General features: G+C 38.4%; 1 protein-coding gene across 2 annotated transcripts; it reads right to left on the bottom strand.

Moving 5' to 3' along the window:
* Positions 1-305: 305 nt before the first annotated feature.
* LOC148419257 (sodium- and chloride-dependent GABA transporter 2-like) lies at positions 306-17,679 on the bottom strand. Of its 2 annotated transcripts, XM_088423337.1 has the most exons (15): positions 17,519-17,679; positions 12,035-12,225; positions 11,817-11,951; positions 11,400-11,540; positions 10,898-10,982; positions 10,690-10,822; positions 10,234-10,368; positions 8,387-8,490; positions 6,291-6,415; positions 6,089-6,201; positions 5,371-5,508; positions 5,197-5,299; positions 5,017-5,117; positions 3,678-3,848; positions 306-3,592 (listed from the first exon to the last, which is right to left on the bottom strand). In XM_088423337.1, the coding sequence occupies exons 1-15, from the start codon at positions 17,569-17,571 to the stop codon at positions 3,488-3,490; spliced, it is 1,833 nt and encodes a 610-aa protein (XP_088279463.1). In that variant the 5' UTR covers positions 17,572-17,679; the 3' UTR covers positions 306-3,487. The 2 variants fall into 2 exon arrangements, with proteins under 2 accessions (XP_088279463.1, XP_088279464.1); XM_088423338.1 differs by lacking the exons at positions 12,035-12,225; positions 17,519-17,679 and having other exon boundaries at positions 11,400-11,443; positions 11,521-11,540; positions 11,817-11,946.
* Between the last annotated feature and the right edge of the window lie 6,663 nt (positions 17,680-24,342).

Genomic DNA, 24,342 nt, shown 5'->3' on the forward strand with positions numbered 1-24,342 from the left:
TGAAGATGTCTGACAGAAAAGTGCTAAAAATTTTCAGTATATGCAGTAGAAAAAGAATGGAACATCTGGACTATATTTTAAGTGGTTGCAACAGTGAATTGGCTCTTATTTGGCATGACTTTAAATAAATTATAAGGAATGTGCACATTTGAATGAGCTAATTTGCTGAAGTTGTTTATTTTTGCTTCTCTGGATTTTTTTTTTTCTTCAGCTGTATGTGATACGTATGTACATGCAGTATGTGTAAAATATAAGCAAATGATAACAGCAAAACGAGGATCAATGATATTAATGGCCAACGAGACTTCACAGTGGGTACCTTTATTTCAAATTATTAAAATGAATACAATTCAAGACAACATTTGTCGTCATACATTGTGAAGATGAGTAACACTGTCAGTTAAATGCACCAATTCATACAATATCTGACGCAAATCAAATTATGTACTGTACTTCATTCCAGCACTGATACATCCATTTTATATCACAGCACTGTAGAGTGCTACAAAAATCACACATAGCACATTTGATCGCATGAGTAATGACAAATTAACAAATTACAAGCAAATCATTAAGATACTTTTATCTTAAAAAAAGAATAACAAGACTGTAACAATACCGAAATTATCGGTGTTGGGAGGGTTACTTTTAAAACGTATTCTGATACAGTTAATTATTATCTGCAAAACAAGACAAAATGTAACCAGTAAGATAATCCCAGTTCCCTAAGATTATTAAGTCAATTGAATTTATGCTAACAAAGACAAAATAAATCAAATATTAATACATTTTTTTTGACATATTGGTTTGGTGTTTTCTGTCTTATTTTTAGTTTACAATTTGGGAGGAAGACGAAGGACCCAGGGTTCAAACCAGGAACTTCCCGATTGTAAGACAGACATGCTCACTACTCGTCGTTGTATTGCCTAGCAAAGTAAAAGTGCTTTTCAAACCTAACGACAAAATCCAGTATGTAGTGCTGTATAAAGAGTGAAAAAAAGACCAATTAAGCTTATGAAGGCACCTTTTGCATAATCACTAAGCGACCTTATTCCTGCATGAAAACTGCAATCCTTTAAAATAACCCCCCGTTTTTTTTATTTTTTTTTATTTTTATCAAATGTACATGTACGCTGATTAAATCTTTTTTTCTCTGTATTTGTAGCATAACACAGCATCTTCTTCTTTCTTCTTTAAAACAAACAAACAAACAAACATCCTAATTACGTAACACTGTTATACGCATTTCATCGTTTCTCAAGTCTGCTATTGATACAGTTTAATTAATTAATAAAAAAGAAAAAAAACATATATATATATAATCCATTTAATGGTTACACGTATATCCTCTCTGATAACCAAAAGAAGTGATGGTGGACCATGTGCAATTTGGACAGTAGCTGGGGCCCTTCAGTGTTTGGACCATATGTATTGTATAAAAGATGATACAATATTTTTAAAAAAGGTGATAGTTTCCATATGGAAACATTGAATATCCAAGCATTGAATTTGGTAATTGGGGCATCATAAATCCCACTACATCATTAGCTTATTACTTTATAGCAGTTACGCTTTGAGTTTTGTTTACTTCAAGGATAGACCAAGTCGAGTTCCATGATATTTTGGACCGATGTTGAAAAATGTACAAATGGGGCATTTGCAAAAGGATCCAATAAAGGATTGGCCTTGTGTGCCATTCTCTGACCCGTCATTTTACTGTAGAAAATAAAATGTACCTTTGTACTCAGAAGGAAAATGTAGATGGTTTATTAAAAAAAAAAAAACTGCTTTAAAATGTTTTTGTTTCACTGGTTGAGTTAAAGCAAAGTTAAAACAGCTCTTGACCGTATGGGCAATATGAGTCCGTTTTTCTCCAAATTTTCTGGTCAACATTGATGGATTAATGGACCTTTCGTCAATATTGACTGTAAAATGGACAGATTGCCTGTGAGTCATCAAAATGTGAGCCAAAAAATAACGTGCATCGAATGGGGATTAATGGAAGGAAACAGTCCGGAAACAAGGCCGCGTTACATCCATGGGTATTATGGCGTCTCGGCAAATAATTCTATTGAGCTGTTTTAAGCTTGGTTTAATACAATCAGCGAAACAAAAAACACATTAGGATGTGTTTTTTATGAAGGATGCACCAACTTGTCAGCCGGTTTTTGGTCGAAAATAGCAGAAAAATCAATTAAAAATAAAATTAAAACTGAAACAATCGATCAGAAAACCGATGGTGTGTTGAAACAAAAACCAGCTCGCGGGCTGGTTGAATTTCACCTGAGTATACATGGACGGCAATGCAATAGATGTAAGCTGGACTTTATATTGTTGGCTTGGTAACAAAGTTAGTGGAATGTCTAGCTTGATTCCTTGCAACTTTGTTTTTATTTCTGGCCCATCAATGAGTGGCCAGAATCAACACATCAAAAAAAAAATCAAACCACTGCACTGTCATGTATGATAGTCTTAGCACTAGCCTATAACTACATGCTGTGCCTGTGGTGCATTCGAAACGCAGGACATTGAAATATTTTGGCTCCTGTATTCCAATCTAGTCAATAAATCATTTGAATGATAAAGCTGCATTTTTCTATATACATTATAAAATTAGCAAGTTAAAATATGTCCCCTTTAGACATCCATTAAAATATTGAAAACGAAGACAAAGCAGTTTCTTTTTAATTTTCATCAATCATTTACAGACCTATGCAAGTCGCTGCTTGTGATGTGAAGTCTGTTGTGGAACTCGATTGGCTGCTGTGAGGTGATGTGCGAAAAATATGTATATTTTTTTTCCCCCCAGTTTTTCAGTTTTTGTCATTTCGGTGCATCCCTGGTTTTTATTGATGAACCATATAAACATTTTCCTTCTGAGAACCTGACTTTGAAGGTGTAAATAAATTAGTGCAGACGGATAACTCATAGCCAACAAGCCTATTTTTGGGTAATAATTTAAAAAGTTAAGGCACTTTATAGAATTTGAAAAAGGCTTTCTTGGCTCACTTGGGCGAGTTGCGCACAAGGTCGATTTGTCAGGACTTGTGTTTTATTCCACTTTCGAGGTCGTATAGTACCACCTATTTAGTCAACCTCGTAAATTTGACCTTAAATAATGTATTTTTTGATAGAATAAAAATGAGTTTGTGATTATCGGAACACAATCAAGTTCTGTGCTGTTGCGCTGAGAAGCTAAGCAGAAGTTTCAAAAAGGTTCAAAGTAACACATATCATTTGTAACATTGTGATTGCTTTTGTCAATGTTACAACCTTCCCTTTTTGATTTCCCTTCTTGTAAACCATCAAATATTGGAAGATAGGAATGGACAAAGAATGAGGCATGAACTCCATGACTGGTTATTTTCTAACCTGGTACAGCTGGCTTTGAAAGGAGAAAACCAGGTCAGGAACGTCTGTTTTGGTGTAAAGATATTTAAAGTTTTATGCTGTGCCTCACAGTGTTTATTGGACTTGCTCGATGTTTTCACAGCATGTCTCTTTTGTGCGTCAAGTTTTGCAGTTCAAGTACTTTCTTGTCTGTTTTGGCCGATGGAAGATTTTCAGACGGAGTGCAAAGAATGGTGAACCGCTAGAACAAAAACAATAAGTGGGGACAGAATTTATGTTAGGTCTCAAGACCATTAGAATGAATACGAATCAAATCAAAATTTCACCTGACGAAGAGTTCCCGGAGTGGTAATCAGGTTGTACACCATCCAAAAAGGAACGTTGAGTGTGGACGACAGAGTGAACCACCAGCCCAAAGCATAACCCCACCATGGATACTCCATGGTATTGTTGAACTTCAGGGGTTTGTGTTTGACCAAGGAGAAGAGAAATGTTCCCTGGGGGGGAAAAAAAAAGACGAAAAATCAGTGAGCAGAGCACTTATTTCATTCAGGATGTGGTGGCCTGGTAGCGGTTGCTGCCTCAAACTTTATTATCAACTAAATACTGCACAAAAAAATTCATAAAAGACATTGTAACCATTCATGATTCTTAATCTTTCCCTTGTCATTCGCACATTAAGCTAACTTAAGCTAAGTAACACATTAAGCAACTGTTGGTCAGCAAACTTGAACTCCATTTCATTTTCTTAAATTATTAATCTATTCGTACCCACATGAGATTGATTTAAGGAAACAAAAGTGTTAATAGCAAGAATTCTATAAAAAGATCAAGTCTAGATCAATTCTAGATCAAGTCTAGATTCAATATCAACTATGATGTAAACATTGGGCATGTCTGGGGCAAAAGAATGGCTTATATCGAGCGATTTTGTCAAATTGTAATTTTTACACATGCACTTCTGTCAAGGAAAAAGACTATACCAATTCAGGGAACAGAAATCCACATGAAAATTGTGAAATTTTAAAATCAGTGCGCAAAATAGGGCTACAATCTTATTCCATATTAATATTAGATGAACAAACAAAAGATGCATTTGGTCATCTATTTTTTTGTTTAATCCACGAAATATATGAATAAGATGTAAAAAAAAATATGGACATTGATTCTGTTATTATTATTATTAAAAAAGAATACAAAACCAAAAACTGAATCAAAATCAAGATAGCATTTCAAGAGAAAAAAAAACAATCTTCTCTTTATTGGATGTGGGTAAGAAATACATTTATAATTATTTTTGTTATAAGGGCAACATAACTTTCATCAAAATGTTCATCAAAATGTGGAAGCAATTTGTGTTACATGGGAATATTGTATTTGAGCGTGTTCTGTTAAAAATTGTGTTTTTCTTTTATACATTAGAAATGATGGTCAACCACAATGGCTGCTGACTGAATACTGTGACTGTTTTCATCTGGAGCCATTCTTTTCAACCCGCATAGCAAGAGCTGCTTGTCAAAACTTGTAGAACCTGCCAGAGGTTGCCAGACTATTTCCATCCACTATCTTAAAATCAAGGTCGGCGGAATGAGAGTAAAGTTAATCTTCAACGGAGTAAACCATGATACTGTTTTGGAACTGGGGTCAGACTGAATGCTTACTCACCATGCAGATGACTGGGGTGACAAATTTCAAGCAGTGTTTAATCAGTGGTAAAGGCCTGTATCCAATCATGTCCTCGATGTTATCATAGAAACGATCTGCACCTGTAGTCACGTGGGAAAACAACGCTGAGGAAGTTTGAACGAACAGCGCGGGAGCCATTCAAATGTCAAATCTACCGACCGTAAGCCCATCCAACGCACACAGACTGAAGTATGGCAAAGAGAAGCAGCGTCATCCCGCTGCAGGCGTAATAGTCGAACAACTGAAAGATGTACAATCCTCCCTACGTGCATGACAGGAGGCACCTTTAGAATCAAAGTCAATCTTAAAAAAGGGAGTTTAGTTGTGCCTTACTTCAGTGACCATCACGAGGCCGATGAAGAAACAGAAAACACTGATGAGAAGAAGAAGTAGTTTGCGTCGATGGCCAACATGGAAGAAGGAAGGTTTCAGGTCACAAATGCCGGTTGCAAGAGCTTCCAGGCCTACAAACTGAAGCAGAGATATTTTTGTGACATTTGCATACACTTTACTGATTTTAATTTACTTGGATTTATTGCTTTTCTAACTTTTCACTTTATCATGTTATTTACAAAGACCGAAAACAATTTAACACTCCATTGTTGAGGAAGAGTCTTCAAGAATTTTTCGCCAATTATTTTTTTCTTTTCTGCTTTTTCTAGGTTGTGGTTGAAACATTGCCTCGTGACACCTCTTAGATTTCCACTTTGTATCTGCCCGTCCTCACAATTCAAGAGCTTGACAGCTTACTTTCGCGCCAGTGATAGAAAGTTAGCTAGCTAGCTAGTCAGCTATGCCGGCATCCTGAAAATGCATCTTCACTCACAATATCGATAGCCCGCTTGCGTGGCCCCTTAAGACCGTCTTGGTGTCAGCTGTGAGAGTATGCATGCCACGCAGATAGCGGAGGGGGGTAGGGGGTCTGATGTGAAAGCTAACATGTAGAAAGGTCTTCATGCTTGCGTGGTCACTTCAGAGCATTGTTGTTGGTCAGGAGTGCACAGATGTCATACAGTCAGAAAACATGTGACAAACCAGAAAAATTCACAACCTCACTGTCCAATCCAAGCAGGATGATCATGATGAAGAAGAAAATGGCCCATATCTGCGGAGCCGGCATCATGGCTACGGCTCGAGGGTACGCGATGAAGGCTAGGCCAGGACCTGTTGCGAGATAGCATTCCTTTTTGAGTGTTTGTCGTTACGCGTGTTTTGGTCGAATTCCCTTTCAGGGACCATTTCTGATATTTTACCTGATTCTGCTACTTTGGAAATGTCTGTATTCTGCTCATAAGCCATGAATCCTAGAACTGAGAAGATGGCAAACCCGGCCACAAAACTGGTCCCGCTGTTCAGTAGGCACAAGTAGACGCAGTCTCTAAAAAGAGAAGGAACAAAATACATGTTGAACTTTGCTACTGAAGTCATTTTTAGGGGCATGAAATCCTGTCCTCATGTTATCATTTCTAAATGATATGTTTTTGTGTATTGCATTTATATCCCAGGGGGAAACAGTGGGTTTATTTCATGTGCAGACGACTGTGGCAGTTTTATTTGGATTAAAAACAGCACGGTACTGGGAATATCAATATGAGCCAAAATGAGTATTTCTAATACAAACATTGACAATTTAATTTTGGGGAAGAAACATCCACTTGGTGGTCCAAAGACTGCATTCGTGTGAAATTGCACTATTGTCTGCCATTCTGATTTTTAATTTGAATTTTGGGGGGCTTAGTTAATTTGGTTCGGTTTAGACCACAAGTTTTTCCTGGTCTTAAGAAGAACCTGCCTGTGGTCCATCAGCTTATCAGCTCCTGACACTCCAAGCTGTGTCACGACTTTGTGACTAGTCTTATTTCTCCTTTTTGCTCAAAACTGCTTAGCTCTGATGGCGTTCTTTTCTTTCTTTACCCTCAACAAACATTCGTTGCTTTCCCGTCACAGCAAGCGCCTACCCCCACTCCCACAAAAACAAAAGGGCTATTCAAACTGAACTACTCTTGATAGGACGTGAAAACAAACCACGATTGTGTTAATTTCCTAAAATGAGTGTGTCAAATTGATGTTACTGGTATTTTGGTATTGTATTCTATGCTGTGGCTTCTCTGCTTGTTGTTTTTGGCTGTTTTCTGACTTTCTGAATTGCTATCATTTTCCTTTTTGTCGGTTTCCTCTGTGGCTTTGTGCTGCTTCTGGAGTCAGTCAACTTTGCAAAGTGGGTCATGTTCTGTATACAGTAGTCTACTCTTTTTCTTTGGCTGGATTTGTTCCTGAAACAAAACAGTGGTGTAGGTCTGTGCAATGCTTACCAAAATGGGACTCTGTTTATGTATAAGGCTTAAAAAAAACATTTGCAGCAGTAGTATGAGGGATTGACCTTCAGACCCTCAAGTAAATTTTGTTACAACTGGCCTCAGTCGTTTCCTTAACAGCACATTAGAATGCCTGAAAAAGTTACACGAGAGGAGTTATTGTTATCACTATACCAGTAGAATGTTTGATCACACCATTGTAGCGTTGCCATTAGCAATTCTTTTTAACAATTGAGCAGTATTTTGACAAGATTTGAGTCATTTTCTTACAAATCATTCTTGCAATATTTTCGCCGAGGGATGGCACACTCCTGGTAGTAGGCTAAAATCGATTATTCTTATTATTCTATCAAATGATCATGTCATCACCCCCTACACTCATTTTTTAAAATATAATCTACTAAATTTGAACATGAATTGATTTTTTTTACGATGTACAAAGGTTGAAGGTGAGTTGAAGTGAATAGATGCGACTACTCATTATCTGCCTATGCTGACTGGTTTACAAGTGATATTAGCATTAGCATGTTAGCAATTTCCATTTAAGGTAGAAAATACACTAACTACTATTTACTGTGGTTGACATGTGTAAAGTAGATATGAAATTACATTACATTTGTAATAAACTTGACAGTGGAGCTTCCTGTTTTTCTTTTTCTTCTTGGCATTCAGACTGGACACATTTTGTACTTGACTGCCACCTACTGGTTAAAATTTGACGACCTAAAATCAAGCAATAGTAAATTGTTTGAAGTGACAGGTCATTTATTACAGCCCTAGTGCTTTTTGAGAAGTGCTTTCCTTTAGGAAATCTAACTCCATGTGCTAAAGTTGTTTTTAAAGAATGCGACTTACTACCGACTTATTAAGTGTTTTTAAGCACCCAAATAGCATCAGCCATTCAGCTACTGTGTGAAAAGACAAGCAATGGTGCCGTATGTCAAGACGGTTTTTGATTTCGGCAGCGCTTTGAAGCAGATATTTTTAGTCGACCTATTTTCAAGGTCGACTTACCCGACTTGGTCACCACTTACTTGTAACAGTTATTGTTGTACTTGTTATAACTGCCAAGCGCCATCAAACAGCCGATGCAGATAGCATAGGAATAAAATATCTGCGTGCCAGCGTCCATCCAGACCTGCGAGACAAGATATGAGAAGCAAACATTTATTGTCAGCGTAAAATGCTTCATGTTTACTTGGCAACGTGTGACTGGAATCTTTTTTTTTTTTTAAATAATGTCCTCATCAAACTTTTCCTTATAAACAGTGAAAACAAACACCGTTTTTTTCATGGGAGCCCAGGAGGAAAAAAAAATGAGGAGAATTGTTTCAACGATAGTGAAATTTTTAACAAGTGATTCAAAATTCTCGCCAGCATGGAATGAATTATTAAAGTGAAAACTATCATTGAGTGTCTTTTCTTCAGGTAATCCGCTAGTCCGCACAACCATTACAAGAAATGCGAACGTACGGATTCAAAATTCCAAATGTGTACCTAAATGTAAAATACAGACATACCCAAAGTAACATTAGGTTCATTCACTGGAGAGACTTGAAAGACTTCTGGTTGATGATTAAGTATAAAATATTAGAAAGTTCATGTCGGTGATGGTGTGATCTTGGCTTGGTGCTTGTTTGTGAAACACGTACAAAAGTCTAACTTGAAGAGATCCGCAGCAATCCTCACCTGACCTTACTTGAATTCAACTTTTTTTTTTTCTCTCATACTCCCTCACCACTTGTAGGCTTATCCGAAACTCTGAATTTCAATCTTACGATGAGATTTAAAAAAAAAAAAAAAAAAAAAAAACATCTGTGGCAATGTCAATGTTCACATAGACAACAAAAATCATTCATGAGTCATTCGGTGAAAGTGACCATGGTAAAATGTAAAAAATCTAGCAGTCACAGCAAGTTAGATCAACGGAAGAGCCCTAATACTTTTTCCTGTTGAGCTGCTTTATTACATTTGGTGTTAGAGTCTTATTTTCTTGTGTTCCATACTCATGTCCTGCTTGTTTTTATTAAAACGCAAACAACATTTTTTTTCATCCTTTTTGACAACCTTCCGCTGAGGGCGCTGGAGCCTATCCCAGCTGACTTTGGGCAGTAGGTGGGCTACGTTTACTTACTGGTGATGACATGTCACATATGTAACAAATCAGTCTGGGACATCCAAACGCAACTATAGTCAACTTGAGTGAGTACAGTCGCTTTCGCGTGCTTTTCCACGTAGTTATCGATCGTTGAATGCACTTTTTTCCCCTCAAAACCTTGTTCATAACAGTGATGATCAGTAGGCACACATAACTCATTGTCACACACTGAGAATTCTCCAGCAGAAAGCTGAGTTTGTTATGGTTTGATTTCCCATTTTTCTTTGACACAGAAGCAGGAAGTAGTTGTGGTTCCAAAATGACGTGAATGCGAACAGGATGAACTCCTTTTTAATTGATATGTCGTACGAATCGCTATGACAACTATGTGATTAACATAGCTCAACAAATGGCTTTATGGATTTAAAAAAAAAAAAAAAATGGGGGTCCGGATGCAACCTATATAAAATCAGGATATTACAATGGGGCTGGCAAAATCCATCAGGACTAGAATACAAGGCTAAAAATCAGGACTATCTGCTTAACCTTGTTTTGTTTCATGCTTTCCCATTTCCCTTTTTTGTCTTATTTATTAGTCTTTTCTTGCTTGCTAGGTTAGTGTTTACAACTATTCTCTTTAGCCCGGGCCCAAGTGTCAAACTATCAACTCTCTTAGGCCACGGGGTCGACTATTTCAAAATTCACTTGCAGCTTTGTCATTAAGGGTTACTGTGTCTTGATGTTTGACGTCACATGAAGTTAAATGGGTTGAGAAGCTCATACCTGCGGATCAGCGAGGCGAGATGGTTCGGGGTAGAGGTAAAACTTAATGCCATCTATGGCTCCCGGCAGGGTCAGTCCACGGACAAGCAGCACGGCCAACATCACGTATGGAAATGTGGCAGTGAAGTACACAACCTGTCAGACCAAATTGGATTTAATATTGTCTGGAATGCAAATTTTGTATTTTTACCGAAGGTTACCCAAATCAATAAAAAACAAAACTAGATGTTCACCTATGACAATGTAGATCGACAGTGGCTAGGTTTGAATATTTATACACCATCTTGAATGAGAACTTTTTGCAATTAAGGAAGGAGAACCAGATCACATGATGCAAACACATGTTGAAAGTGAAAGTAATCACCACAGTTCTGATACATTATTTTGCCCAAGCTCGCTGGCAGGAAGATAAATAGAAAACATATATTACGTGCGCAACAAACAAGCAGTACGTACCTTTCCTGTGGACTTCACTCCTTTCCATACGCAAAAGTAACATATGATCCAAGACAAAAGTAGACACAGAGCCAACTCCCATCGCAGACCGCCCAGCTCGTTGACACTTCCCGTCACATTCAGTACTCTTCTCCTGTACAACGCATATTTATTTACCATTAGGCGCTTCCCCAGCTTCTTCTTCTTTTCATCGAACATTTGAACTTACTCCCAAAACTCTCTCACGGGCGATGTTGCGTTTTCTGCCACGGTCCAGTTGAGAATACGTCTTTGACTGAACTCCACACACGTCCCTGTTACAAAAACAGTCAGCATACTCTCGGTTAACCTTAAGTACAGTATATGTAAGCAAAGAGACAAAAAATATTTAAACATTTTGCTATAACATGAAAACACCTACATTTTTGCACATCTTTTCATAAAAATGTCAACATCACTTTCAAGAGTTTTTGGTGTCATCTATAGGCTTTGACTTAGAAGAAAAAATGGGAACACTTTCAAAGGCCACCAAGCATTTATCTGATATAATCTTCATATAATCAATATCAATTTCAGTGTAAAATCTCTTGTTTGAAATGGAGAAATGATTTAAAAGGCACCTGATCATGAGAGTGATTTAAATGGAAGTGCTCGGTTGAATTGTTTAGTTTATTAAAAAAAAAAAAAACCTTGAAAAAGATATATATTCCCCCCATTTTTTAAAAATATACCTGTGTTCCAGCTGTTTCTGCAGCTTGCCCATGGAAGCTCAGAGCTGAAGGAAGAGAAGAGATACAAGAATGCCCATGCCAATATGATGATGTAATAGATGCTGGAGTATAAAACTACCACCTGACTTCCATAACCCATTCCTAAGAGAAAGGACAGACAGAGAAAATGTTGATATTCCAGATTGACATTCAATTCCATAATTGCAGAAAAATACTGAAAAATGCAATTGGGCTTTAGGTTTTGCTTGGATTGTACTATTCTACCTTTAAAAGCAATTTTAACGAGAGTGGCTCACAGCAACAATAAACATGTTAAATGAATACTATCCAAAATAGAATGGCATTTTTCCCCTCACAGATCTTACATTGGGTCTTATTTTGTGCAGTTGTCCAGTAACATTGTGAGTGAATATTTACCTCCGAAGAGGGGACAGATTTGCTTCCAGCAGGTAATGGCACCCTGTTTAGTGTACTGGCCCAGAGCTGTCTCCAGCAGAAAAAGAGGGATGCCACACGTAAAAAGGAAGAGTACATAAGGGATAAAAAACACCCCTGGTGGGAAAAAAAAAGACATTTCAATATATTTTCAATTAAAACAAACTGGATAAATGACAGCATTTGTTTTCTCAACTCACCGCCTCCATTTTTGTAGCACAGGTAAGGAAAGCGCCACACATTTCCAAGTCCGATGATTTGTCCAGCAACTGCAAGGAGGAACTCCATTTTGTTGGACCACTGTCCTCTGGCCTCAATGATGGGTCCAGGTGAGGCGGTTTCCTGCCTTGCCTTGAACTTGGCCTCTGGGTCAATCTGCTTTTCCATGGCACTGCAAAATGATGACCCATGGTTAAGATTAGCAGAAGAATGGAACTACTCACTTTGCATTCATAAATCAATGGGAAATATAACACCTACATGCGACAAAAGAATCCCCATGATATTCTTGGATCTGTTTTTCTTGTAAACTTTACATTTTAATTGAACGAGTGGGAGCGAGCAGAGTTCATCAGTGGATTGGACATTTAAAACCAACAAACTATCCAAGTTTACAAACTGAGAATGTGCAGACTTTGGGAATCCAAAACCAGCCAAAGATGCTGGTCAAGCAGGTTAGAGAAGAACAAATAAATCAGAAAATAAGCAACTGACAGAACAGGACCTTGCCGCATGACAGTAGGAGTGTTATAAATACACTGAAGTACAGTGGGAGAAGTGGAGGCAGCTGAGCATGAGCAGAGGAAACTCGAGGGACTGCGGATGATGGCAAACGGCAGCTGACACATGGAAGCAAAAAGAGTCCAGGAGCTTCCAGGAAAATGACACAAAGAGGCTAAAATGAAACAACAATTAGAACGTTACGTAACGAACTGCACCTATTTACACATATCAAATTTGATGAAAGGAAAGGTTAAGAAACTAGAACCTGAATTTCATTCTGCACCTGCAAATTAGATACATTCAGGGCCCAACTTTGTCATGCGACGATGATGCTCTTAGCTCGCACTTTAACAGAAAAGCACCAGTATAGTTTTTCAAGAGGCACTTAGCTTTTTTTTGGAAGGTGGTTTTGATACTTGCTTTCGGAGAATAAGGATTTCTGTTGGATGATGGAAAAGGAACTTTTCACACTGTGAACACAATGACCGCAGTCTTGCTGCAGTGGGTCACCGGGGGGTCAAAACCGCTTGGCAACAGAGGGACTTTCTCCTCAATGTTGCTTTTGTCAAGCTACTTTGGCTTTAGTGTGGGAGGGTGGCAAATTATCTCGCAAATATGTGCGCAACTAGACAACAGTGACATCATAAACCACAATAGTGAGATCAACGGTGGACTAATAAAGAATACGTGACATCGACGCATTTTGATCTAACTACATCTGCTCAAGGATGGCTCGGTTATGACTCCTAATACTGCCGTTGGAAATGAAACTATCATTTCAATAAAATGAAAGAGCTAAACCCACTAGGGATGGGACACAAATCACATGAGACACGAGATTGAGTCCGTGAGAATTAGAGGAGACTGGCAAAATTCATAATGTAAAATAATGCCCATCATAAATGTTCAGTTTTCAAAGGTTTTTTTTCTTTTTCTTTTAATCGAGCAGACCTCAAGAATATTAACAATTTAGAATTCAACTGGAAACATAAACACTCATTTGTGTTACAGGCTGATTTTTCAGCTGCAGCTAAGCTAGTTTGATAAAATGTACACAGCTTGTGTTCACTGTGGTGGTTGTCTTTTTTTTTAGTTGCGGTTTACAAACCATCTTTGTCTGATTTGCCAATATTTTATCATTGATTTGGAAACCCAACAATATCGCCACACTGGTGAATGGTGACAAAAAAAAATAAGCGTATCCTCTATTACTCCTTTAGGGCTCCTTATGAAATGTGTTTTGGTATTTGGATTTTTGACATTTTTTTGTCTTTGTTTGGTGAGATTATTGACAGCTCACCCCCAATACTTCTTTTTATTCCAATGAGACAAAGTAACATCAGACCCACAGAAGACACCTTTGACTTACCAAGTGCAAAAGTGATCAGTAGCAACAACAACTCTTGTCAGGTTGTCAGCATCAAAGTGTACTACATCTATTAAACTGCGTCTGAAAAGTAATTTGATTGCTCCGGGGGGGGGCACTACTCAAGCTGATTTATCCTAGAGGCTAAAAACTGGCAACAGGCGCCATACAATATAACATCATGTGTAATTTAGTCGGTTTTTAGATCCCTGAATTGCCAATTGATCAGAGCAATGCCTTCTTGTTTGTATCAGCAGTTGTGACTTGCAACTCATGGAAGGAACAGTTGGTCAGGAGGCTGAAATTCGGAGACTTTGGGCAGTTTTAGGTCTCTAAATGATTATTAAATTCTTAAATCTACAGTTTTTTCGATTATTCTGTTAATTAATTGCAATTGGCTGGCAACCAGTTCATATTACAAACCTTAACTATGCTTTTATAATACTTATTGGCCTTTTATCGACTCCATGCAAATTTTGTAATTTTGGCAACCTAATACATGCATTAAATGGAATGATTATTCGTTTGGGTTATAGTAAGGTCAAAAGTTAATGCATGGTCCATCCTCAACTCCACTAGACTGTTGTTTATTTATTAGAAGGTGTAGTTATGAAATATCAAGGCAGTAGAGGCAAAGTCATTGTTATTGTGTTAATATTTGTTTTAATCAACAGGCAACACAGTGACCTTGTGGCTAGCACATTGGTGTCACAGTCCTGATATTGAAGGTTAGAATCCAGGCTTTGGCCACCCTGTATTTGTGGGGGTTTTCTTCCGCATTGAGAAACGTTCATGTAATATTCAGTGGGTTACATTAGCTACAATAATAAGTGAAATTTGTAATGGTCGGTATTCTTATCATTTCTTATACATTTTTTTATTATATTAATTAAATAATTTTTCATTTACCTTGTTTTTTGCTTACTATGCTATTATTCTATCTTTTTTTTACTATATTGTGTCTAGAATTACATTGTTTTTTTCATTTATTATACTTATTATACAGTATGTCTTTATTTTTTCTTTCATGAGATTTTTTTTTATTATGTTCCATGGCAGTAAAAACCCTCACCACATATTTCATACACTTATCTCAGTAAGGCATGAACATTTTCTCACATTTCTCTCCATTTAAACACTCGGAAAATTCTGTGAGAGACCATGAAAGATGAACGGCATTACAGTGACGGAACAAGCATAAGAAATCTCTCCTCAGGTTCAACCATATGCAAGAAATCCTGCATGGTGAGTTCGCATGTTAATTGTTAAATCGTACTCACTTGTAAACCATTCACTTTTGAAATGTTGTTAACAATTTCTTTGAAACCAAGTGCACGTCATCATTTTTACCTGACCATTAAAATTTTGTCCAGTTGCTAGCTACTGAAGATGATTCCACTGCACTCAAAACCCCCCCACATAAAATGTTAATTGTTTAAATCCTTACTGTTAAACTGTGACTATGTTAAAGTAGTGCTTCTAGTGTACATTTTTTAAACATTTACCTCATGGGTCCTTAGAGTGGATTAGCCTGACTTGAACTTTCTTGTCTTTAACTCTTTCCATACAAACTATATGCTTATGGATATTAAATCCCTCTTTCATCACACAGCATATTTTCTTTAACTGCTACATGTGGAAATTTATTCTTTTTTGTATGGTCGTTTGTCTTTCTTATGGCCCGCACTTTAACAATGTTCTGTTTGATTGTAGGCCATTATTTGCGGAAATACAGGCAGACTTTTATTTGTGCAGAAGCACATCTTTTGTGTGCTGATCCATGTAAACCTGTATCATTAACTCATCACTGCTCCCTTGAAAGAACAAAACAAGAACAAGTTCACAAAACTGTCACATCTGGCCACCGCAGATGTCGCAATATCGAAGCGCACATCACAGCACGTCACAGGCCACACTTTGCTGCAGCTGTTATCCGAAAAGACAGCTTGAAAACAACATTCTCAGAGCAAGCTTTTGAATCTGCCCCCTATGCTGCAGACACTTGGCGAGGCAACTCCCCACCAAGCAGACCCTAAAAAGGACACCACAAACACTGAGATGAAAGATGAGGTTCTCTCTTTCCAGCCGTCATTTTCTTCAGTTCACATTCACGGGGATCGCGTAGAAAACCCATTTTTGGTATTGTGTTGTATCATATGCGCATAATCTCTAGTATTTTATGTCTACTTCCAACAAAGTGACTTGAAAGTCTATGATGAATGAACACTAACTTAAAATGTAATGTCATAATTACAGATAAAGTTTGTGCAAGAAATGTGTTGAAGTGGAAAAAAAACTGTGAAAATTCATAAAAAAATCAATGTAGAAGACTGTTCTGTTCTTTTCTCAGTCCCATGATCGAAAATTTCCAACATTATTCACAGTTAATCTCCTTTGTCAACAACTATTTTCTGCAAAGTTTGTGACAGATATTTACATTGTCATAATCTTTTTTTTTCATTCAGTTTTTCCAATGAGTTGACGAACAACTTATATAAAAATGTCTGTATGATAGTCATTACAATATGACTCTCGCCTCTCATGGTCAAAGATAATCAACTTCGCGTGCTGCTAACTAAGTGGGTGCATGAACAAACTTTATTGTATTTATGAGAAATGAAATCGAATACTGTCATTGATAGGATTTTTTATTAGCAGAGTCAGTGGATGAAGGCCAGATACATGATGCTGATGCAACCTGTTATTTTCCTCTGAGGCTGTGCATCATCAGTGCATATGTTTGTTTCAAAAAGCCTTGCCAAAAAGTATTACAATGTTTTGAGGCAAAAAAAAAAAACATACTCGTGGTTCTACTGAATAACCACCAGGAATAGCGGACCTAAGTGACTCACAATTCCTACAAACAAGTAGGTGTCATGGTCAATAGGTGATAAATGACTTTATCACAAGACTCAACATGGTCTTAAGACTTGTCAGAATGACGTTCAACAAAGCATGCAATTCTGTCAACAACCCGGGTCTATTTTGATTGACTCACAAACCAAACTTCATGAACTTGGCAGAGCCTGGAATACCTTTTTATTTTTACAAGCCTGGCACAACTGGGGGGCATAATGATCCTGATTCTTGCTGACTGCCAAATCACACTCACTATGCGCAGTTGAACAGCTGATGATCACCTTAAGAATAGTATCCCTAGATCACATTAAAACTTGGCCTAGTAAAAACATCTTTCCATTTTATTGCTGTATTTATTTTTTCATTAACACAACTATTTCTACTGTACACCCCCCCCCCCCCCCCCCCCCTACCGTTTGGCTACACTCCTTGAGTTTATGCAACAGAGTACTCTAATGCATTCCCTAAAGAATGCACTGGCTGAGATGTTATTCTAAACAAATGAAATAACCACTCCCGCTACTGCTGGGTAGCCAGTAACCTTTGGCCTACATAATGTGGCAACAAGCGCCAAGAATAAGTGCACAAGCGCACAAAATCCCAGCTGCTTCTTGAAACGCTTTTCTTCCTCTCCCCAAAACATGAAAGCTCTCACACACATTCACAGCCATTGTGCATTCACATCATTCGTAGAGGGGGAACGCGTGTAGGCTGAATGAAAAGGCATAAATAGTACCTGAGAACGGCGCTCGCAACGTCAGCAGTCTGCGGTCGCGTGTGGCACTTCATTCATCCTGTGGTGGCCCTCATCTAACTGCAAGTAGGTGTAGCTGTGATAAGGGCAAGCCCGCGGGGTGAGCGTTGCACATGTGATAAAGAGAGAAAGCGCGATGGACTGGTCGGGAGACAAGAGGAGGCGAGGGTGAGGGTGGGAGGAGGAGGGGGTGAGAAAAGGGTGAGTGAGGTGGGGGGTGGTGGTTGAGTTTCAGAGCTTGAAAATAAAGGCGGGATCTATTCAACAAGGCCGTTCGGTTAAACAAAGGAGCGGCTTAGCCGAACTTTCTAACCAATTTGGCAGAGTCTATGTATTGGTTCGTCTTTGCATTTTCAGTTGGAAATCAACAATAAAAACAAGGAAGGCAAAGTGTTTCGTCATTGAAGATAATAGTGTAACCGATGGATTGTGTGTGTGTGTGTGTGTGTGTGTGTGTGTGTGTGTGTGTGTGTGTGTGTGTAACCGCTTGATTGTAGGGAGGTGTAGGGAGGTAGAGTGATGTCGTCAGAGCGATGACTCTCTCTCTCCTCCCCTGCCTCACGCCCAGCTCGACCGGGCTCTTGCATTGGACAGTCCTATTGGCCGGGGCCTCTCTGTTGATGGCATAGACAACGGAACTTCACAGAATACGGGTTCGAGGGTGCCCCCTTGTCTCGATTAATGACGCCATTATTACTTGTCGGGCCTTCGCGACGTCCTGCCCGATTCAAGGAATATGTGCGTGGGGGTGACTGTTCTATGTTTTGAGCAAGTTTCCATCGTTTTTAGTACCCATTGTCACACTCACACGCACACATCCATACGACTGAGTGTTTTTTTTACAAACAAAAAGTTAAATCCTGTTTGTTATGAAGAGTATCTTTGTTGTGTATGCTTGAACTGTTTTTATTTTATTTGTGTATCTATGTGTTTATTTATTTTTTTTGGGGGGGGTCGTCAATAAACGGGTGTCGGCTGTTCCGCTCCCAAAGGAGTATACATGTTCTGCGTTTTCTTCACAGGGCACGGAGAGCTTTTGGACACCTCACGCACGCTCACGCCACATTTTTTCTTCTTCTTTGGGACGGTCTAAATCCCTTTAAAGAAAAATCTGAATATCTCTTCAAATTGGCTTGAATTTTTCTCACGATTTGGTTGCTGGGTTTGTTCGTAACATGTCAGAATGTCAACAAAAATGTTGAGCATTGTTTTCCAAAGTGGAAGTAGATGTTTGCAAATGTCATTCTTTGATTAGATAGTTTGTCATTTATCTGATGTCAGGTAAGGACAGGCCGATTTTGATGCATTGTCAAATTGCTGAATCTCCTCCATCCGTCCATCCTTCCGTCTGTCCATCCATCCATCCATGCATTATTCTCACGGGTGTGCTGGAGGCTCTCCCATCTGTTTTTGGGCAGTAAGTGTGGTACACCCTGAACTGCTTGCCAGGCAATCATTGGGAGGTGGACGTGCTAACCAGTCTGCTATCAGTCTGCAATATTGCTAAATTTCAGCTAATTTGAATTATTTTTATTTGTTTTTTTGTGAGGTTAAAAGACAGGGAATTATTGGGACAAACATCATTGGTAAGTAGAACACACAAATTTCCCCCATTCACTTTCAGATCTGTATTTTTCTTTATTTATGTAACGGCTTCTACCCACAAGCCATCCAGATTCTCAACAAATCCCTCATGAGCTAATCTACCTCAGACACAAAAAATATCTTGCACTAATATTCACACTACATGATATTCTGCACTAATGTACATTATTAGCACCATTGTCTCTGTTTGCTATTTATGCCTATTTATTTTTTTATTGCTCGATTATGAAATGTCTGCAGCTCGAGGAAGTGAACAGAATAAGAATTTCATTGTGTGGTACAACTATACAATACACATGACAATAAATCTCTTGAATCTTGAAATGTGTTAGGGGAATTAATTACAAAAATAAAACACAATTTCTATCCTTCAGTGAACGTGTTTTGCCTTTTTGGGGAAAATTTGAAAGAAAGAAAAACTGTATACTAAAGTAAGTGTGAATAGAGGGTTAGGGATCAACGTTTTGGTTTAGTTTTGAGAGAGTGAGGCAAGCTTCCCCATATCTCTGATGATTATGTATACGTGCTGCGGGAGGGCGGGCCCCAACTGGCGACTTGCTTGTTGTTTGTGCTGCTAAGTCACGTGATGGCATAACATTGAGACACAGGGGTGGGGGTGCAAAGTGTGCTGGCTGGGCAGTGAGACAGCAACATCAAGCATATACGTGAAATTTAAACTACCGTAACAAACTCATGGCGCTACTATTGATTTGATGTTGCTTTGTAAACTATATTATCAATTATGGGTGTGAAAAAAGTGGGTGTGAGGGCAGGCTCGGAAAGAAAACATGAAAATGTAAGAGCATATTAGAGTTGTTGGCCCAATGAATGGTAAATTCCACTCTTAAAATGTCCTGACAACACCTTGGATAAACGTAGATTTGCATTCTTTAAAAGGAGCTTTAAAAATGGCTGATGGCCATTACTTATAGGGTTCTAAAAGCACCATATAGATTCAATTCATATTCCATTTTAGGATGTCACTGTATGTTGCAATATTTAACATTAAGTCTACTGTACACTTTTTCTTGACCAATTTAAAACGCCCTTGTGAAATCCTCTTTTTGTCTTTGTTAATCTTCAACAAGGAGAGGCAATGAACCGTTTGAACCCTTTAATTTTTAGAATTATTCACTATTTGAAAACCTTGCTGCTTATTGTGAAGTGAATCGAGATACTGAGTGCTACCATATGTATACAGAGGGCTCATATTGCAGGCATACACTCATGTAAAATGATGAAATGACGTCTTGTATGCCGAATGATCCAAAAGTCAGTCATCTTGTATCTCAAGGCACCACTGTATTTTATTTATTAAACAGTACATTGCACAGAGTACAGTACATTCCTCATTCCTGCAGCTATTGCCACCCTGACAAGCAGCCAGGTCTAATTAACCTGCCAGGCCTGTACTGTATTGTCTTTGTTTTGTGTGGTCATTTGTAGTCAGTTGTTTTGCTGTTCGCGAAAGCGTTTTTATTGCATGGCACTCATCAGATAAAATAACGTTTTTTTTTCTTCCCGTTTTTTCTCTTCTACTCGCTGCTGCCTCTACAGGTCAGTCTCGGCACAATGACAGGGTCACAAATTATGTTTTCAAGTCAAAGATGCATTTGTTGTGATCAGGCCACATGTGATAATACTGTAATGTTCAAACAGAATAATGGAACAAAATAATTATACAAACTAAAATAAAATGTAATTTCCAATTTGATGTGAATAAAAATAAACTTAAATAAAAAAAATGAACCCAAAGCAAATATACCAGGATCTGAGCAAAGGTTTCTTTTCAAACAGAACTACAAGAATGAAAGAAAATAAATACAGTATATCAGCAGTACAGTTGTAACGGTTCATACTTTGAGTGTGTGCCATCGTAGTAATGGTTTATAAAGTCTCAAGGCGATTAGATAGGGTTTTGCGCTCCCTTGTGGAATCATAAGGAATTTCAGCGAGAAAAAGAAGCTGCTTTGAGAACAGTCAGCGTTTCTATGGTGAGGTCCTCACTGACCGCTCACCATGTGGGAAATCTGAATTACACTCAATGCGCAATAAACATATAACTTAGGGATGTGAACAGAAGAAAATATGAAGTTTATTCTGTTTTGCTATAGTTTTTTACATTGTTGCCAACGTATTGGTGCATCTTATACACCGTAACATGGAAAATACCAGAACTCGACCCCTAAATTAAGGGTACCAAATAAACAAGCATGAGGTACTTAAAGAAAGAACTAAAATGAACGTACAGCAATAAATAGGTAAGATGCTCGACCCCCAGCCAAAAATCCGAAACCTCTAAAACACAGAACAAAACATGACCACGAGATGGAAGCCAAGAGCTGATAAACAACACACCCATCCCTCCTACCCTTTCTTTGAGCGTTCTAAATAGTTCTGAAGAGCACACAACCCAAAAACCGAGTGACTCAATTCCCCTAATCAGCCTCAAGTGTCCATATGCGCAACAGACGCCTTTTAAACGGATGGTAACAGGAACCTATCCCCTGTCCATTATAGGGTAGGGTAAATTAAATGGAAATAACAACTACATGACTGTATAAACACGGGATATGAACAAAAGGAGATAATAACAATGAAAGATGAAACTGTTAATATGGTGTGACATATGAAATGAAAAAAGAAATTATACACTGTGAAATAGGAAATGAAAATTGAACACAAGTGGAGTCAAAATCCTTAAAATACCAACTAAAGGCAACATAAAAATGTTCTCCCTGTTATTTATTTAGCTGCAATGAGTTTGTTTTGGGCGTGTGCTTTTTAAAATGACATCTGCTCTATTTTTGGCATGCCACCTGGGGACAAAACAGTATTTTTCGGTGTATAGCACCAGATCGTCTTTGCCATGTCAAGCCTTCTTGCGTTCCGTCTTGCGCTAGTCACCTGGATTCCGACCCTGACTACCTGAACGTAGTGATGGGTAAATGAGGCCTCCTGGACACTGTGTTGGCACTGTATTTCTTCAATTGGAGACCTGAAGGATCTTACTTGGATAGCACCCAACGTGCTTGTATGCCATTCACAGTAGTACTACAGTATTTGTATTTTAATGAAGTTTAACATATCTTTGAAGTATTCAGTCAGTAAATAGAATAAACATGTGTTGAAGTTGTGAAAATGTGTGTTTGGGGAGAACATGGCCATATACAACCAGCAAGCGACGGCGTGGTGAACCTTAATCAATGCAAGATTTGCCATAAAATTAAAAGTGAAAGTTGGCACTATTTCCAAAATTGCACCCGGATGGAGAGGCTATAGCTGTAAGCGTATGTTAGCTTTGTTGTATAGAAATTACTGTAACCGTGTGTATCAGAAGATATGTGTTTGATGCTGTGCCAAAGAGTTTTTTTGGAGGATCTTCATGAGCTCTGTGATTGGGATATTGTTGAGTGCAAAAGTACTGCGCTCTAAACAATATATCATTTCCATATTATCTGACAGGTTGTGTACTTCACGGCCTCATTTCCATACGTGATGTTGGTTGTTCTGCTTGTCTGTGGACTGACGTTGCCTGGGGCCATGGATGGCATCAAGTTTTACCTCTACCCAGAGCCATCTCGCCTCGCTGATCCGCAGGTATGAGTTTCTGAACCCATTTAACTTCATATGACATTAATCATCAAGACACAGGAACCCATACTGACAAAACTAAATTTGATTGGGTGATGCATGTGGAATGATTTTGTCGTTGGCTATTAATGATCACAAACACATTCATCTTCACACACTTAAAATTTATTAATGAATTCCTCCAGTGGCGTGAATGCTCTTCTAGATGGTGCTTTTTGAATTTTTCCAATTCTCACTGCCTTGAGATAATGTTCTGTGACCACGCAGCTACACACAAGCACGTACAATTGGCGTGCTGCCCCGTTCAATAATTTATTTCATGTTAGACAGCATTTTGAATCACTTGTCAAATTGACAACATCTTAACCGTATTTTTCAGTTGATCAATTTTCTTTCCTCTTGCTGAGCTCCTGCAGAACAACCAGAGCTCATTCTGTCTTTAAAGATGGAGTACACAGCTTTGAAGCCTTATTCTGCTCTATGTGGAAGAAGGTCCCGATCTATCAAAAATAATTCCTCCTCTTTTTCTGTCTTGGCCGCACATCCACAACGGGGCGATGCCGCCTAACCCCTATGTGTGACCTTAACTGGTTCCCACTAGATGTGTGCCAGGGTGCAGATAGACAGGAAGGCGTAGAGCAAGGAAAGTACACAGCAACATGACGGACTAACTCAGGTCCTCAAGCTTATCACATAGAGACCTAATTTAACAATGATGAGGATAACAAAGATAGAAAACGTGTCCTTTTTGAACACCATTTTTGAATGTTTGCCTCTCGTCTTTCACAATGTCCTTGCCTTGCAGGTCGGATGGACGCTGGCACATAGATATTTTATTCTTATGCTGTCATATATATGTGTGTGTGTGTGTGTGTGTGTGTTATTGAAGCATTGTGTAATACATAAGCAGTGAGCCCCAACAGTATGTAAACACAAAGTGGTCAAACCACATACAGTCATATCCTGTTACCCCAAGGACAAAGCCACACATTATTAGAGAGTTTGAAGAAAGTCAGGGAATACACACAAAGTCTACAATAATTCCTCATTGCGTGTTGTCATATATGTAGTAAAATAGCCCAAGAGAATGATTTACCTACTCAACACATAACAGCCACCATAGAACGCAAACAGAATAGGGACAAATCAACACATTATCCGATTAACCCAAGGACAAACAAAATGGAGGATTGAATATGTTGTCAAAATATCCACAAACATTGCATCAGCGTTTAACACTCCCTACGCCTGAAGGTATTCCATTGTCAAGAAACCTAATTTGTATATTTAGGCATCATGGAGTATATTACTTTCCAGTCGTTTGCACCGTATCCCAGTCGTTAAGGTGACCAGACGTGCCTTTCACCCAGGTATTGTCTTTGCAACTGGGCTTTTGTCTGCATTCCATGTGGTAGTTTTGTATGCACGGCTAATTGTATTTTGTACACGCCATTTTACATAAATGCTGGAAGTTTTTTTCTCATTGATTAATTCAATTTGCTTGAAGGAAGTTTTTTCATTGATAAATTCAAGCATGCATGAGTTTTGCCAAATCAGCTCTGATTCTTCTTTATTTGATTTGTACAGAATAGAAAATCGGTCGACTT

This window comes from Hippichthys cyanospilos, chromosome 9, assembly GCF_059441005.1.
Source record: "Hippichthys cyanospilos isolate Australia breed blue-spotted pipefish chromosome 9, RoL_Hcya_1.0, whole genome shotgun sequence".
In the NCBI taxonomy this organism is placed as follows: domain Eukaryota; kingdom Metazoa; phylum Chordata; class Actinopteri; order Syngnathiformes; family Syngnathidae; genus Hippichthys; species Hippichthys cyanospilos.